Consider the following 15,843-nt stretch of genomic DNA (forward strand, 5'->3'; position numbering starts at 1 on the left):
AGTAGCAACAGATATTTGAGTAATAGCTATTATTGGACAAATGATAAGGTGTATTTAGTAGGTAACAACAGTATTTTGTTACAGCTATAATGGTGTGATTTGTAGGTCGTTATATTATTTTTAATTCAATAGGTAATAAAATAATTATGTTTGAACTCTTCTTTTAAAATATGTGGGATAAGAAAAACCCTGTTTACTTATATTGTTTACTGTATATTTTTCTTTCAGACACATTTGTAAATAATAGATACCTACATCACTTTCAAAACATTTATTTAACATACTATTATTTAGATAAGATAGGTATGTAATTAAAATATTGAAGTAAATTTCAAATGAAAGACCCTGTTTTTATTTCCATTATGTATCTACCTACCTAAAATTTTTGTTTCTGATATCATTTTTCGTAATCGTATTTATTCACAGTTATATTGCGCCTATGAGCAGGAAAATACCGCTCACCTCTTCGTAAGAGAAAACCTATATTGGTAATTTGATAGTACCTACTGAATAATATATTTTTATGATGTTAATTTCTAATTTATTCTTGAATTATTTGTATCATAAGGGCACATTTTAATTATGTACTAGGTTAAGATCACTGTTGAAGCACAGGTAGTATTGAAACATAATGAATACGAAAGTATAATGATTATTTTTATTACATCAAAACTATAAAAATAATTAATAGGTCTTTACCTAAACAGAACTTTTGAAATTCGAAGTTACCACAAGAGAAAGTACTATGTAATACGTGTAGATGGCGATAACAAGTAACACCAAACAACAAAAATATACAGCTCAAGAAAGTTAGCCCCCCAGATTTTTTTATTTTTATTTTTTTTATTACATCGTTAGTTCGCCATTTGTTTGACCTCGATTTATTTATTAAAAAAAAATTGCAATTCATTAAAATTGGTTAGGTTAGGTTATGTTAGAACAGTTAAAACAACGCACGAGCCGAGCGTAGCGTGCCGCGGCAGCGGCCGGCGAGTGCCAGAACCAAATAGTTGGCGTTTCCCCACATTAACAGGGGGCGGGGGTAACTAAAGGGTACGTTTTTAATTAATTGTTTTTAAATAAACTACAATTATTTACAGCGAACAATTAAGAACAAACTACGAACTAACGATATGCGATATTGAAAATTCAAAAATAGAAAAAAAATTTTTTTTGGGGGGCTAAGTTTGATGAGCCAAAATATAGTATTAAAATAACAGCTCGTATTTTGTAACAGGTATTTGTCACTGTTACTTTTGAGTCACAGACACCGTCTCTTTTTTTTTTTGAGAGGAGGAAATACGATTACGTATTTACGCCCCGGAACGGGGCGTAATATGTCGGACTCGAGTGTCCGCGTTAGCAGTCACCCCATACAGACTAAAACCTCCTCTGTGCTGTTAGCAGCCCTGGCTTTCACAGCGAAGTAGGACGTGGGCCGTGGAGGCCGCAAAGACTACGCAACTACAGTCGCGGGGCGTCTCCTAAGGAGACTCGAACCTCAGACCGGCTGTGTGCTTGTGGAAAGGAGAGAGAATGAAAATGAAGATGAAAGATGAAAAGGTGATAAGAACACACTCGCCGGCGAGTGTGGTGATGTTTTGTGTAATGTATGTAAGTGTGTATGTATGTGTTTATGATTGTATGTATGTATGTAAGTAGTGTAAATGTTTGTGTGCATGTATGTTTGTGTTTGTGTCTGTTTGTGGAGTGTGTTTGTGATTGTGTAAGTGGTGTATGTCAGTCCGTCAGTCAGTCCGTGTGTGAGTGAGCGTAGTGAAACGATTACAGGACGAGGACTAGCGTCTCGTCGGGTATCAAAACAATGTGTGGTGTATCTAGGGTGCGGGCCGCTGACCATCGTCAGAGTGACGAGTGCCAGTGGTTTGCGGTGGTTGACCGCGCGTACGCCTGCGAAGGCGGTGTGTGCGTGTCTGTGGCGGTGTTTGTGTGGATGTCGCGTTCGCGATGGTGATGTCGTCATCCGGGTCTACCGTTACGTGTCTGGGACGTCTTATTGGGTTGAGACTATGGTGAAGGGGGGTGTACCCGCATGCCTTCCTAACCAAGATGTTGGGATGGTTAGGCGTCTTGTCAAAGAAGCGTCGCGAGATCACTTTAAAGTGTTGAGCTATCGTCGGAAGCTCTAGGTCGCGGTGAAGGTCAACGTTTCGGATGAACCACGGGGCTCCGGTTGCCATGCGCGTGAATTTATTTTGAACTACTTGCAAACGAAGTAAGTAGCTCGGTCGGGTGTGCGCGAAAACGACGCTTGCGTATGACAGTATGGGCCGTACGATGGTTTTGTACAGCGTCACTTTGTGTTTGAGCGGAAGTTTGCTTCGCCCACACACAAGTGGATAAAGGCGACTGAGGACAAATCGGGCTCTATTGCATACCGTATCAATATGTTTCTTGAAGTTCATATTGCTGTTGAACGTGACTCCTAAGTATTTGTAATCCTTCACCCACGGTATGGGTGTTTCATACAATTTAATGACGTCGGTCGGTCGTTTTTTAGCGCGGATGCTATTCGCGTTACCGAAGAGTACCGCTGCACTCTTGGTGGGTTTCACTTCAATCCGCCATTTTCTGAACCAGTTGCCTAGTTCATCGACGGCGGCTTGAAGCACTTTAATGTTCCTGCTCAAGGTTGAGCGGTTCAATAGAGCGGAGCCAAAGTAGAGTGCCGTATCGTCAGCGTACTGAGCGAGCTGGACACTCGGAAACTTGGGAATGTCGCTCGTGAAGAGCGAGAAAAGAGTGGGAGAGAGGACTGAACCCTGTGGCACGCCAGACCTGATGGGTCTGGGTGAGTATAGGGTGCCCTCTACTCGATATCGGAAGGAGCGATCAGTAAGGTAGGCTCGCATGATGCGCACGAGCCTGTCTGGCACTCCCAGTTGATACAGCTTGAATACTAAGCCGTTGTGCCATACCTTATCGAATGCCTTCGCGACATCGAAAAACACGGCTGCCGTGGTAGCGTGAAGTTGACGCCGTACGAGAATGTACTCGGTGAGTCGGTGAGCCTGCTGGGGACACGAGTGAGCGGTTCTGAATCCGAACTCTATGTCGGGTATCAGGTTGAGCTCCGCGATGTAATGATTAAGACGCGCGAGAATTAATCTTTCGTAAAGTTTCCCGATCGAGTTAATTAAGCTAATAGGCCTATAGCTACTCGGATTAGCTTTAGGTTTATTGGGTTTTGGGATACCGATAACAATGGAATCCTTCCATTGTTCGGGGAACGCGCTATTAGACAATAGAATATTAAAAATGGTAACAAATAAAGTAATAAGAGTCGAGGGTAGGATTTTAAGAACCCTATTGTTTATAGTGTCGGGCCCCGGGGCCTTCTTGGAGTGAAGCTCCTTAATGATTAGCTTCACCTCTTCGTAAGAGGTGGGTTTTATTACATCGCCTGAAGGGCTCAGAGCGGAGCGACGTTCAACTTCACGATCAACTTCGTCGACGTGTGTCGGGTCGGCTGCTGCATTTGGAGAGCACTGACTCTCGAGACTATCGGCGAGGCATTCAGCCTTCTCATCGTCATCGAGCGCCGGCTGCAGTCCCGGTCTGTCCAAAGGAGGCATGACAGTGGGCGGCTCCTGTTTGAACGCGCGAGGCAGCTTCCAGAAAGCCACATGTGATGGCTTAAGGTTGCCGAGCAAGCGGTCCCAACGTTCGCCGCGGAGTTCCGCGATACGTTCCCGTACCACCCGCTGTAGGTAGCGGAGGTGGCGCCTATTCTCGACCGACGGATACCTATCGTAAAGTCTAGTGGCTCTGTGCTTCTGTGTGAGTAAGTTCCTGACCTCTGGAGGCAGGTTTAGGCGATGCGGTTGCATCGTCGGAACCTGCCTGGAGCAGGCCTTGATCCTATTCTGTATATGTGACGTCACATGAGAGATGTCGACCGAGTCGATGACGTCCGGTATAAGGTCAAGGTCGTCGGACTTGATAGACTCGAGATCCTTTTCCAGCCGTTGCTAGTCGATCACTGTTTTCGTCGGTGGTTGAAAGTTAACCGGTGGGCCTAGATTTAGGACGGCGGGCCGGTGGTCTGACTCTAGTTCGTGAAAAACCTTGATTGAATTTACATTGAGCGTTACGTTTTTAAGTAACGCAACGTCTAGAATCTTGGGTCGGTGCGCGACGTTATCCGGATAACGTGTTGGTTCGTCGGGTGCTATTACTGAAAAGTTCAGCGTGTCTGTCAGCGAATCTAATAAGATTCCGTTTCTATTTGTGGCTCTACTGTTCCAGCTGGAGTGTTTGGCGTTAAGATCGCCGCCCACTATGACTGCGGCCCCGTGGCCGAGTAATGCTTCTATATCTGTGTCTAATACTTGTTTGTTGGGCGGAAGATAAGCTGAAATAACAGTGATCGGCTGGTGATTCGCCATATCGAACATGAAGGCAAAGGCGCTGCCGCCTTTGGTTGCCTGTTGCCGCGGACGCGGGCGCCGGTGGCCTCGGTCGCGGGACCGACGCCGCCGGGCGGTACGCTAGCGGTGGCCGGAGGGGCGCGGGGGCCGCGAGAGTGGCCTCTGTGGCAGCGTTGGCAGCCGGAGGAACAGACACCGTCATACCTAGTATTGCATTTTGCCTAGTACGTCTCAACTCTAGTAGTAAAATAAAACAAATAGAACTAAAATCATGGAACAGAAAAAACTAGTGGAAGTGGCATGTAGGCGTTACTCTGTTGCCACTATTGTGTACAAATGTACCTACTCGAGGCTCAAGTGACACCAGTCATGGGACCCTTGACATCACCAGTGATGTCAAGGGAAGCGTAATTATCTTTAAAAAAAATACAAATATGCCTTACTGTGCCATTTTCGACTGTAGAAATCATAGCCGCAATAAAAATATGTCCAACGAAGGGATTAACTATCATCGGTAATCATAATTTTCGATTTAAATACAATTATTAATATTGTTTAAGTGTTGTGCATAATATACAATTAAAAATCAATCATAACGTTACGACATATGGTTCATTTACCTTTACGTTTAATCGATGTAACTTATGTTAGAATAATTAATGTAAACAATAAAACAACAAGTGCATGCATGTACATAGCGATATAATTTTATCGAAATAAATTTAATCTTTAAAAATTGTTTTCAAGTATTGCTCTTTTCCATGCATCATGCGATAAGGGTGTAGTTAAGTGAGCAAAATGTTATATTATAGTTGTGGTAATAATTGCGTACCTACAAGAGAGACTACGATGAATTCAAATTAACAGTTTTAATTGTCTCTTAGGTACAGCAATTTTTTTATTTAATTTTGTATTTCCTCTACTCCATGATGTGATGAGGTTTTTCTTCTACTCCACCTCGACTCAACATTATCGGAAGAACATCCAGTTCCATCCACAAATCCGCTATAGGGTTGCAAGATGGCAATGGATCAATACTTACAATAATTGTATTACGAAAAATTTGGTAGGTCTGAGAATCGGTAGCATCTACTTTTTACACCCCAATTTTTTTTTTATTACTTTATATGGCAATACAGCGTTTGCTGGGTCTAATATATAAAATTCTCATGTCGCGGTGTTTGTAGTTAAACTCCTCCGAAACGGCTTGACCGATTCTCACGAAATTTTGTGTGCATATTGGGTATGTCTGAGAATCGGACAACATCTATTTTTCATCCCCCTAAATGTTAAGGGTAGTCCAACCCTATTTTTTTAATTTTTAGTTAAATTTTTAATTTTTTTATTATGATACAGCATTAAAAAATACATACAAACCTACATTGTCAACCCTCTACGATCAACCCATATTTTTGTATCGTGATTTTTATATTATTCTGTTCCATCCACAAATCCGCTATAGGGTTGCAAGATGGCAATGGATCAATATTTACAATAAATGAAGTACGATAAATTTGGTAGGTCTGAGAATCGGTTGCATCTACTTTTTACACACCAAAAATTTTTATATTACTTTATATGGCAATACAGCGTTTGCTGGGTCAGCTAGTCTATCTATATAAAAATGAATCCCTTGTTCACGCCATCACGCGTGAACGGCTGGACCGATTTCGCTAATTCTTTTTTGTTGATGTGTTTGTTTATTGTCAGGAGAAGGTTCTTATGCAAGAAAAAATTACGAAAATTTGGGGGAAAATTAAGAATACTTCATCTATATACTAAATTTCTTAGTTAAGAGCTATCACGGCTAATATTAAAAGAATAATCAAATTAGCCATGTTGTGATAATTCACATTATGTATTCACGTATTGACTAATGTCAATATTTAGTTTTTTCCCATGATGTATGATGAAATGATGACTCAGATCAGATTTTATTGTTTGTGAAAAAATTTACGGGTTGGTTTATAATGTTATCAATTGTTTTATGTATGATATATATATATATATATATATATATAATAATAAAGCCTTTATTAATGATTTTCCATTTGATTTCTACATTTTAGTGTTAGTATGTTAGTGCGGTTAGTCGACAAACATGATTATTTTATTATTAACTTTTATGTTAGTAAGTTATAATGCATGCACTATGTTAGTTTTCTTGATTATTTTCAAATGGATCCCAGTTGGGTATTATTGTTTTATGTAATCAGTACATATTATAAAACAAAGTCCTCTGCCACGTCTGTCTGTCTGTCTGTTTTACTCATTTTCATGCTCCTTACACCACGGGATAGGATGATAGCGTGGTCGAGGGTTTTAGTTTATATTTTGTAAAGTTTTTGTATACATTAACGATATTAGTTAGATGTGTCGGAAAAAAGTAAGCCGTCTGGGAGCTTTCAACGTAAACGCCTTCTAAATCCTTTGAGATATAACAAATTAATGTATGGTGGAATTGTGTATCTAATACAGATTAGCCCGAGATGGCATATGTATATCTTCATGGCATCTTAATTAAATAATTAAAAAACGCTAGGTGAAGGGTATGATCATTTAGATATATATACGTTTTTGTTTCATTTTTAACTAATTCAATTATTACTAATCAATACTTATTATACATTTCCAATGGTTTTAGACTACATTATTCCCGAATACACCTTTTTTTTTCTATTCACAGAACAGCGTCTGTTGGGTCAGCTTTGCGGGTAGCCATAAATAAAATTATGCTTCGAGCTTGATTACAATATTTATTTCAACAAAAATAAAATACTATATAAATACATCTCTAATAATCAAATGGATAATCGTCTTCCTCCTCCTCTTCTCTTATAACAGTAAGCTCAGTAGGAAAAGAGGCACTGGCAGATTCTGCACGATCTTGGCCTTTCGGATCAACTCTCGGTTCTCCCCCACTTCTGACTCGTATCCTTTCTTTGTCCAGATTTATAACGTACGTCAGATCTACGATGCTACAATCTATCTTTACAATTGCGTCAGCGATGGCATTTTCAAGCGATCTAAAAATAAACAATTGTTTTTTTTAGATCGATTGTTTGTGGTTAAGATCACACAGCAGAAGTAAATCTTCACCAGTGGGTCCTTTGCACAGGATGCCGGCTAGATTATGGGTACCACAACGGCGCCTATTTCTGCCGTGAAGCAGTTATGTGTGAGCATTACTGTATTTCGGTCTGAATGGCGCCGTAGCTAGTGAAATTACTGGACAAATGAGACTTGACATCTTATGTCTCAAGGTGACGAGTGCAGTTGTAGTCCCCCTCGAAAATTTTGGGGTTTTCCAGTATTCTAAACGGCATTGCATTGTAATGGGCAGGGCGTTACAACTACCATCAGCTGTAGCGTCCTGCTCGTCTTGTCCCTTATTGTCAATAAAAAATACCAAGGCAGGATTAAAAATACGAAAGACAACTATTTCTCCTTACTTATTCATATTGTGATTATAATTGTGTAATAATTACTTTAGTACTTTTTGCTTTAACAGAACGTGCTCCCTTAATTGACCCGAGCCGAGACTTTAACCAAATGAGCGTTACATAGCCCCACCGTCAGCTCAGTCTTAGTGAACACCATCAAAATAAATTAGTCAGCGTCCCTAAAGAAGTATACACTTCAAAGGTCTCGTTTTATGCTAATTAAGTTTGGCTTGACAAGATGTTTCTGTTTTATATGATAAGAATTAGTATCCTGAAAACCGGGATTTTTAACGCAATGGCATCCTGTGATAGTAGTAACATTTTAATTGGAGTGGCAAAAATATTGCAGTGTTGCCTCCGACAAACTTTGTATTTAAATGTCGTACCTGGAGCTACTTTTTAGTAAGTATTGATCGGTGTCAGTTAAATACAAACATACTTGATTTGCGATAAATCTTAATAATGCATGAACGTAAATGATGCTAAGTAAAACATATTTAATGGTTGACAAAAATTTAATTTGATATAAACTATGGTGTTTGTAATAGAAGAAATATTGTAACCATTGGTTTGTGCGCGTATAATATTCCTTACGAATCTACCTCTGGCACATGGCAAGAAACTTGAATGGTGGTAAAGTAATAATAAAATAGTGTTTTGCAACAAAATTACGCATAAAGAGATCTTAAACATCGTCTTACTCAATCCGCTTCAAATTAACCTGATGTTCCTTTTCAAATTGACGTATTTGAACAAGTTCGCCTCTTAATTTCCTATCTACGTCGTCCTTTATGAGTTCTATTCCTGGTCTGTTTGTGCGATCGACAATTCTAGCTGCCACGATTCTTTGCTGGTCCAAGACATTCAACAAGTTCTTTTCTGCTGAAAGCTTTTCCTCTTCCAATGCTCTTCGATCACGCAGGGCCTAATTGAAAAGAAAGCTAATAGCAGCATTGAGATTTAGAAAAGTTTATAAATTAGAAATTACAAAATAAAGAATGAATCTACTTGGAACTCTGCCTACATGGTTTTAACATTTGGTAGTCTGTGGAAGAAACTTCCTTGATAGCCTACGCAATTTCGGTAATATACGGTTTGAAGGAGGACAAACGAGCGTACCTGATGTATATTAACAACGCCACACATGATCAGCACTAATTCTCTTGCAAACAAGAGGAATCAAAGTAGCCTTGCCGGCCTATTAGAAAAGTGTCCGCGAATTTTTGAAAGCGCCCATGTCGTATCGTCGTCAGTATCTCGAGTAAGTGGTGTAAACTATTTAGTCGAGTTTATTTTAAGCCAGGTACCATACCTATTATGACAGCCTAATAATGATAGAGATGAAGTCTAGTGAAATATGTTAGTAGTTTACCTCCTCTCTTTGCCATTTCAAATCATCCAATTTCAATATATTTGTGTGAAGTCTTCGTCTCAACAGAGTGTCAACCCTGATTGCCATTGCCTGAGCTTCAAAAGATAAATGAGCCCTTGCACCTCGTACCTATAAATATTCATTCCAAACGATTTTGAATTCTTACTAAGTTTCCTTATGCGCGTGCTTGCGCGTGCTTCGATACTCAAGCCAAGCGATAGGAATAGTTAACAGAGAAGCCTATGGCTTGGCTTGAGTATCGATTTTTCAACAAGAATCAACGGGTGCTTTCCACAGATTTAGATAGTATTTGGTATCTTTTTCAGTCTACGCAATACATATCCAGGTGGTCAATGCTCGATTCCTACAACATTCAATCTATGTTTTATGTACTTTGATGTCAATGAATGACGGTCACTAATGTACCTTAATGTAAAAATGATGACATTATGTTTATTTGTAAGGAAGATCAGCAAAACATGAACTTATATACTCTGGCAACTTTTGGGTGCTTGACAGGCATGTAAATGTAGCATTATTAAATAGAAAATCGGCATTCGTTAGCATAAACTTCACCACACTTAAATTTATAGCCCCAAGTATAATAATATTTGACTATCGATCGATACATTGGTTACGGGATGATAATTAATGTATCTACTTATACAAAAAAATTGTTCACTTTGCCCTCATAGTAGGTAATTTGGTTATGGTAGGTAGGTACGCAAAATGATAAGCAATTACAAATTTCATAGACGAGTATCTATTGAGAGTTTGCTGAGTTTATTTTATCCAATCGACCTTTTAAAAGAATAGACTATAATAGTCATATTCGTAAAGCAAACAATTCAGTCAATCAATTATGGTGAGCGACCATGGGTTACTGATAGCTCATAGGTCAAATAATTATGACAACATTTCGTAATTGGTCAAAAATAACATTTTCGCATGTGGTATCGGAAAGCATTCGCCCTTTATTAGGAGTCTATGCGTTATAAGCTTGATGTTTTATCCTAATCAATACTATTTACCAACCTGTTGACGAGTAACGATGCTGCTACGCAGCGCTCGTAGGCCCGCTTTCTTCAATGTTTCACATCTTTTCTCCCATTTTTTCATCGGCAAACCCCTAAAGAAGAACAAACAATATCCCGGTAACAGGACCTATATAGACAGATACAGTACAATTGCGCTTGTCGAGCGATCGACGTAGTGCCGCTAGAAGTCTTGAGACATAAGATGTTAAGTCTCATTTGCCCAGTAATTTTACTAGCTACGGCACCCTTGAGACCAAAACACAATAATGCTTACACATTACTGCTTCACGGCAGAAATAGGGGCCGTTGTGGTACCTATAATAAATCCGGCATCCTGTGCAAAGGAGCCTCCCACTGGATGTTCATGCAATGTCTACTACAGAATCTCCCGGACGAAATCCATCTTTGTTCCACTTCGAACGATCATTATGTTTCCTTTGGGGTTGAATTTTATCATATGGGTTTTGTAATTTTTTAAGGATAAAAAGATTCTTTCCTATCCACCTTTTCAAACAATATTCTTTCCGTTGTGTAAAGCAGTTTAGTCTTTAATGGAGTTCACTGTGGATGAAAGAAGGAAATTGTCGACGCACTTGTGGACGAAATTACTATATAGACAGATAATACAACGAGGATAATATAACTTACGTTTTTAAAAAAAAGAAAATATTATAAAACTCTTACTAATTCTAGAAATGCTTACTGCTTTCTTTTCTTCTTCCAGTTTTCAACGACTGCATCACTGTAATCCTTGTCAGCACAATATACATCCACATTTACAGCTTCTTCTTTACTTAAAATATCACGTTCTATTCTGTTCTTGGTTTTTTCTAATAGAGTTATCTGCGTATCGAGTTCAAGGGCTAAATTTACAAACCTTCTCTTTTGGTTGCGAAGAAACATAAATTCCTGGGAAGAAAGTTTGTTTGTTTTTTCAAAGATTTGCAACAACAATTTTGGGGTAACAAACAAGTTAACATAATGTTTTAATCAGGCTTATTTCTCAGAAGAATAGGCAAAGATTACGAATACTGTTTTGCCACATTCCTCACATAGCATTCTATAGCTTTGTAATTTTTTCTAGTTTAGAAAAATAATGATTATTTTACACCCCACAATTTGGACCGATGATCTGGTCAAGATTGCCGGGATAAGTTGGATGAGGGCAGCGCAGGAACGATCACCGTAGGGATCTTTGGGGGAGGCCTTTGTCCAGAAATGGACGTTATCCGGCTGATATGATGTTGATGATGATAATTATACTTGAAGCTTTATAGTAGAACTTTTTTTTCGCTCTATAAATTTATTAAGTCAGATTACCGGTATAGTAAGGGGAAAAAAAATTATTACTTGTTTAATGGATTCCTCGACAGCATCGTTCAAAGGATTAATGACACCAGGGCGAGATCCCTGTTTCGAATAATTTTCAATTTCATCCTGGATTCTTTCTACAACAACTCGCAAAGCCTTCTCTTCATGCCTTAAGGCTACAAGAGCTTCTTCTAACCTTTTGCACAGATCTTCTAATACCCACCGCCAAGAGTTAATATCTGATATTCTGATGACAAATGAAAGCACAATTTTTCGTAAAACTTGAACATATCAAATTTGTTCAAGTCTTTTTTATTACCAACTTAAGGTTCCCTGAACAAACTAACAATAACAGTAACACGAATACTAGGTACTAGAATAAAATCTTTTGAGGCTTTTGAACCTACCTGAAAGAGTAGAAAAATTATTATGGGTCATGTTGTAGGCTTCTGATATCTGTAGTCTTTTATTCAGAAACTTGAAACTACACAAATAATTAAGTACCTTGTATACCTATTCAAGCCATATTTCAGTCAGTCATATTTGGAGCACCATCATCTCTGGTATCGTGCACCACAGTATCAACTAGAATCATTTGAACAGGTGCAACGCAGAACTGCTTGAATAGTTGAGGATCCTGTAGTCTGCGAATGGCTCGATCGCTTGGCGTTGCATAGCGACATCACTTCATTGTGCTTATTTTATTATTACACCACATTCATCACAACGAGTGTCCCTACGAGTTGTGAGACCTGATTCTTGGCGCCGAACTCCACCATGGCACCACTCCCCATAAACATAAATAATAAAATCCACACAGTGGATATCAAGGAACTTTCTTCAACATACAATCAAACTAAGGTATTAGGTTTTTTGCTCTGTGTTTCCAGGGCGATAAGAAAATTATACCCTGTAATTTCTCTGGTGTTCGAAGACATTATGGGCGGTGGTGATTTTACTTTCGATTCTAAAGAATTTTCATATATTCATGTCATAAATGACGAAATTTGCGGTTTTTTTACAAAATCTTTCTAAATGCTCTCAAGATTTTTAATAATAAATATTTGTTATTGAAATAATATCATCGATATTCCCACGAAATAAAATGCGGCTGGTAAGTATAACTCTTATATCAAATAGATAAATTTGGTACCTTTCTTGCAAGCACTTCTTGTAAACATATTCGTTAGATTCCCGAGCGAAGTTCGTCAACATTACCAACTCTTGTGAACCATTAATCTGTTCTACAACTTCAGCATTTAGTTTATCATTAACTGCCCTAATTTTATCCAAGTCACACGAATGGCCCAGGCAGACATCTTGATTAAACATTTTGACTGTATTTGTGTAAAAGTATTACGTTATTGAATTTTGTTTGAATGAATCAGTTTACATTTGACTGAAATGATTTTTGGCATTATTGACGTGATGTTGTTATAACGTAGTGTTTAAATTCTCTTTGGTTGTTACAGGGTGGCGCAATAGAACGTGCATATTTAAAATATTGATTAAAAAATAAATACAAAAGGTATAGTTAAAATAAAACTGAGGTATTATTAAGAAATAACTGAAGTTTATTTTTTAAAAATAACATCGTCTAAATGATGACCCTCTCTACGACGACACTCCTCTAATCGCAAACGGAAGTTATTGAAAACTTTCTTCAGTAATGCTGGTGTAATTGCTGCCATTCCACCACGGGTATTCTCCTTGAGCTGATCGATGTTTTTCGGATTATTGCTGTAGACTTTGTTCTTGAGGTATCCCCACAAAAAAAAAGTCAGGAGGCGTCAGGTCTGGACTACGTGGGGGCCATGGGATATCACCTCTTTTCGAAATCAGTCTGCCAGGGAACATCTGTTTCACAACCGCCATGGAGTCATTTGATGTGTGACACGTAGCTTAACGTAACCGTCTTGTTGAAACCAAGTCCTAGAATTCACTATTCTTGAATTTTCAAGCTCTGGAGCCAAAAAACCTTCCAACATCGCAACATAGCGTTCGGTATTAACATTGACGTTTTGCCCCCGCGCATTTTAAAGAAAAACGGTCCAATTATTCCTCTACCAGAGATTGCTGCCCATACTGTCAATTAAGGGCTATGCAGTGGTTTCTGGTGCTTGAGTTTGGGATTCTCACTGTTCCAGTAACGACAATTTTGACGGTTTACGAACCCATTGATATGGAAGTGGGCCTCATCTGAGAAAAGGATATTGTCAAAATTGGAAAATCGATTAAGCATTTCATTAGCAAATGCGAGCCTTGCAGCGAAGTCAGACTCTTTCAATTCTTGTGTTAACTGCAGCTTGTAAGGATGCAGTTTAAGATCCAAGTTTAAAATTCGTTGCAAACTTCGTCTCGATAAGTGTAAGACAGACGATCTCTTGCGAGTAGATATTTGTGGATCTCCTCGTACAGACTGCATAACTCTCTCAATATTGTCGTCGGTCCTAGATGTTCTTGGACGACCTTTTGCTTGTGGTTTAAACGTTGAACCAGTCTCTTCAAAACGCTGTACCCATATTTTAATTAAATTAGCACTCGGAGCTTCACTAATTTGCCGTAGTCCATATTCAGAACAATATAAACGCCTAGTAACGATGTATGAATGAGAGTTCTCGTAAAATGCGCGCACGCAAAATGCGCGACGCTTCCCGCCGAAGTGACTCATAGTGACTAAAACTCCATGAGCCCGCCTACCCAAAGATGCAGACTCCCCCTGCCCGCGCACTTTCTACCCCGCGAAAAAAGATGATGCAATATGCACGTTCTATTGCGCCACCCTGTATTATGATTCTTAGTCTTGTTTCTTTTTGTATACTCTATGGCTTAGATAATTTATATATATATATAGTGCCTCTTGCTGCTAGACAACTGATGAAAACAGGCCAAGTTTATTACTTTAGTGTGCGCGACAAGCTACGTCTTACACTCTCGATTTGTATGTCACTTTGTGTTAGTGTGCGTGAATAGCTCAAAGTAAAGGTTTACTGTCAACCTCAATTTTTTTCGACCTTTTCACAGTGGTCACAGTCTCTGTAAACGTTAAAATTATCTAAGCTCTACGGCAACATACAAGTTATTTGAATTAACAGTTTCAATCACAGACCTACAATATACTAGCGCAGAGAGAAGATCTTTTCTGACTGAGATACAGCAAGATAAAAAATAAAAAAAACTCTTTTTTTAAAGAAACATAAGAGACCAGACGAGCAGGACGTTCAGTTGATGGTAATTTATACGCCCTGCACATTTACAAAACAGTGCCACTCAGGATTTTCGAAAAACACAAACATTCTGAGCGGCAATATAATTCATTCCTCACATTGAGACATAAGATGTTAAGTCTCATTTGCCCAGTAATTTCACTAGCTACGACGCCTTTCAGTAAGCTGCACGGCAGTAATAGGCGCCGTTGTGGTACCCATAATCTAGCCGGCATCCTGTGCGAAGGAGCCTCCCATTGTTAAATTGTGCCCGCACCCTCGAAGAAGTGCAACTCTCTAACTTGAAACCGACGTGAATTAGCAGCTTTGTCGCTGAGGTTAAAATCACGATTGAGATTGGACAATACAAATACTCCATATTGCTGAAATCATAATTTTGTGCGGCGGCCATCTTGGATATCAAATATGATCACACAATCGTTCTCTGCACCCTCGAGAACCTCGGACACGATATCCATATTGCTGAAATCATAATTTTGTGCGGCGGCCATCTTGGATTTAAAAAATGATCACAAAATCATTCTCTGCACCCTCGAGAACCTCGGACACGATATCCATATAGCTGAAATCATAATTATGAGCGGCGGCCATCTTTGAATTCAAAAATGATCACAGAATCGTTCTCTGCACCCTCGAGAACCTCGGACACGATATCCATATTGCTGAAATCATAATTTTATGCGGCGGCCATCTTGGATTTCAAAAATGATCACAAAATCGTTCTCCTCACCCTCGAGAACCTCGGACACGATATCCATATTGCTGAAATCATAATTATGAGCGGCGGCCATCTTTGAATTCAAAAATGATCACAGTATCGCTCTCTGTACCCTCGAGAACCTCGGACACGATATCCATATTGCTAAAATCATACTTTTGTGCGGCGGCCATCTTGGATTTCAAAAATGATCACAAAATCGTTCTCTGCACCCTCGAGAACCTCGGATACGATACCCATATTGTTGAAATCATAATTTTGCGCGGCGGCCATCTTGGATTTCAAAAATGATCCCAAATTCGTTCTCTGCACCTTCGAGAATCTCGGATACGATATCCATAATG

The 15,843-nt window shown here is 39.1% G+C and overlaps 1 protein-coding gene across 4 annotated transcripts; it reads right to left on the reverse strand.

Annotated features, from left to right (window-relative positions):
- Positions 1–7,127: 7,127 nt before the first annotated feature.
- Positions 7,128–12,952, reverse strand: LOC126978146 (tektin-B1-like). 4 transcript variants are annotated; one of them, XM_050826894.1, is made up of 7 exons: positions 12,708–12,952; positions 11,594–11,801; positions 10,947–11,086; positions 10,242–10,335; positions 9,207–9,335; positions 8,536–8,759; positions 7,128–7,417 (listed from the first exon to the last, which is right to left on the reverse strand). In XM_050826894.1, exons 1-7 carry the CDS (start codon positions 12,884–12,886, stop codon positions 7,186–7,188), a joined length of 1,206 nt encoding a protein of 401 aa, XP_050682851.1. In that variant the 5' UTR covers positions 12,887–12,952; the 3' UTR covers positions 7,128–7,185. The 4 variants fall into 4 exon arrangements, with proteins under 4 accessions (XP_050682851.1, XP_050682850.1, XP_050682852.1 ...); XM_050826893.1 differs by having other exon boundaries at positions 10,947–11,152; XM_050826896.1 differs by having other exon boundaries at positions 7,281–7,417; positions 8,556–8,759; positions 10,947–11,152.
- Positions 12,953–15,843: the final 2,891 nt, after the last annotated feature.

Source organism: Leptidea sinapis, chromosome 47 (assembly GCF_905404315.1).
Source record: "Leptidea sinapis chromosome 47, ilLepSina1.1, whole genome shotgun sequence".
Lineage (NCBI taxonomy): Eukaryota > Metazoa > Arthropoda > Insecta > Lepidoptera > Pieridae > Leptidea > Leptidea sinapis.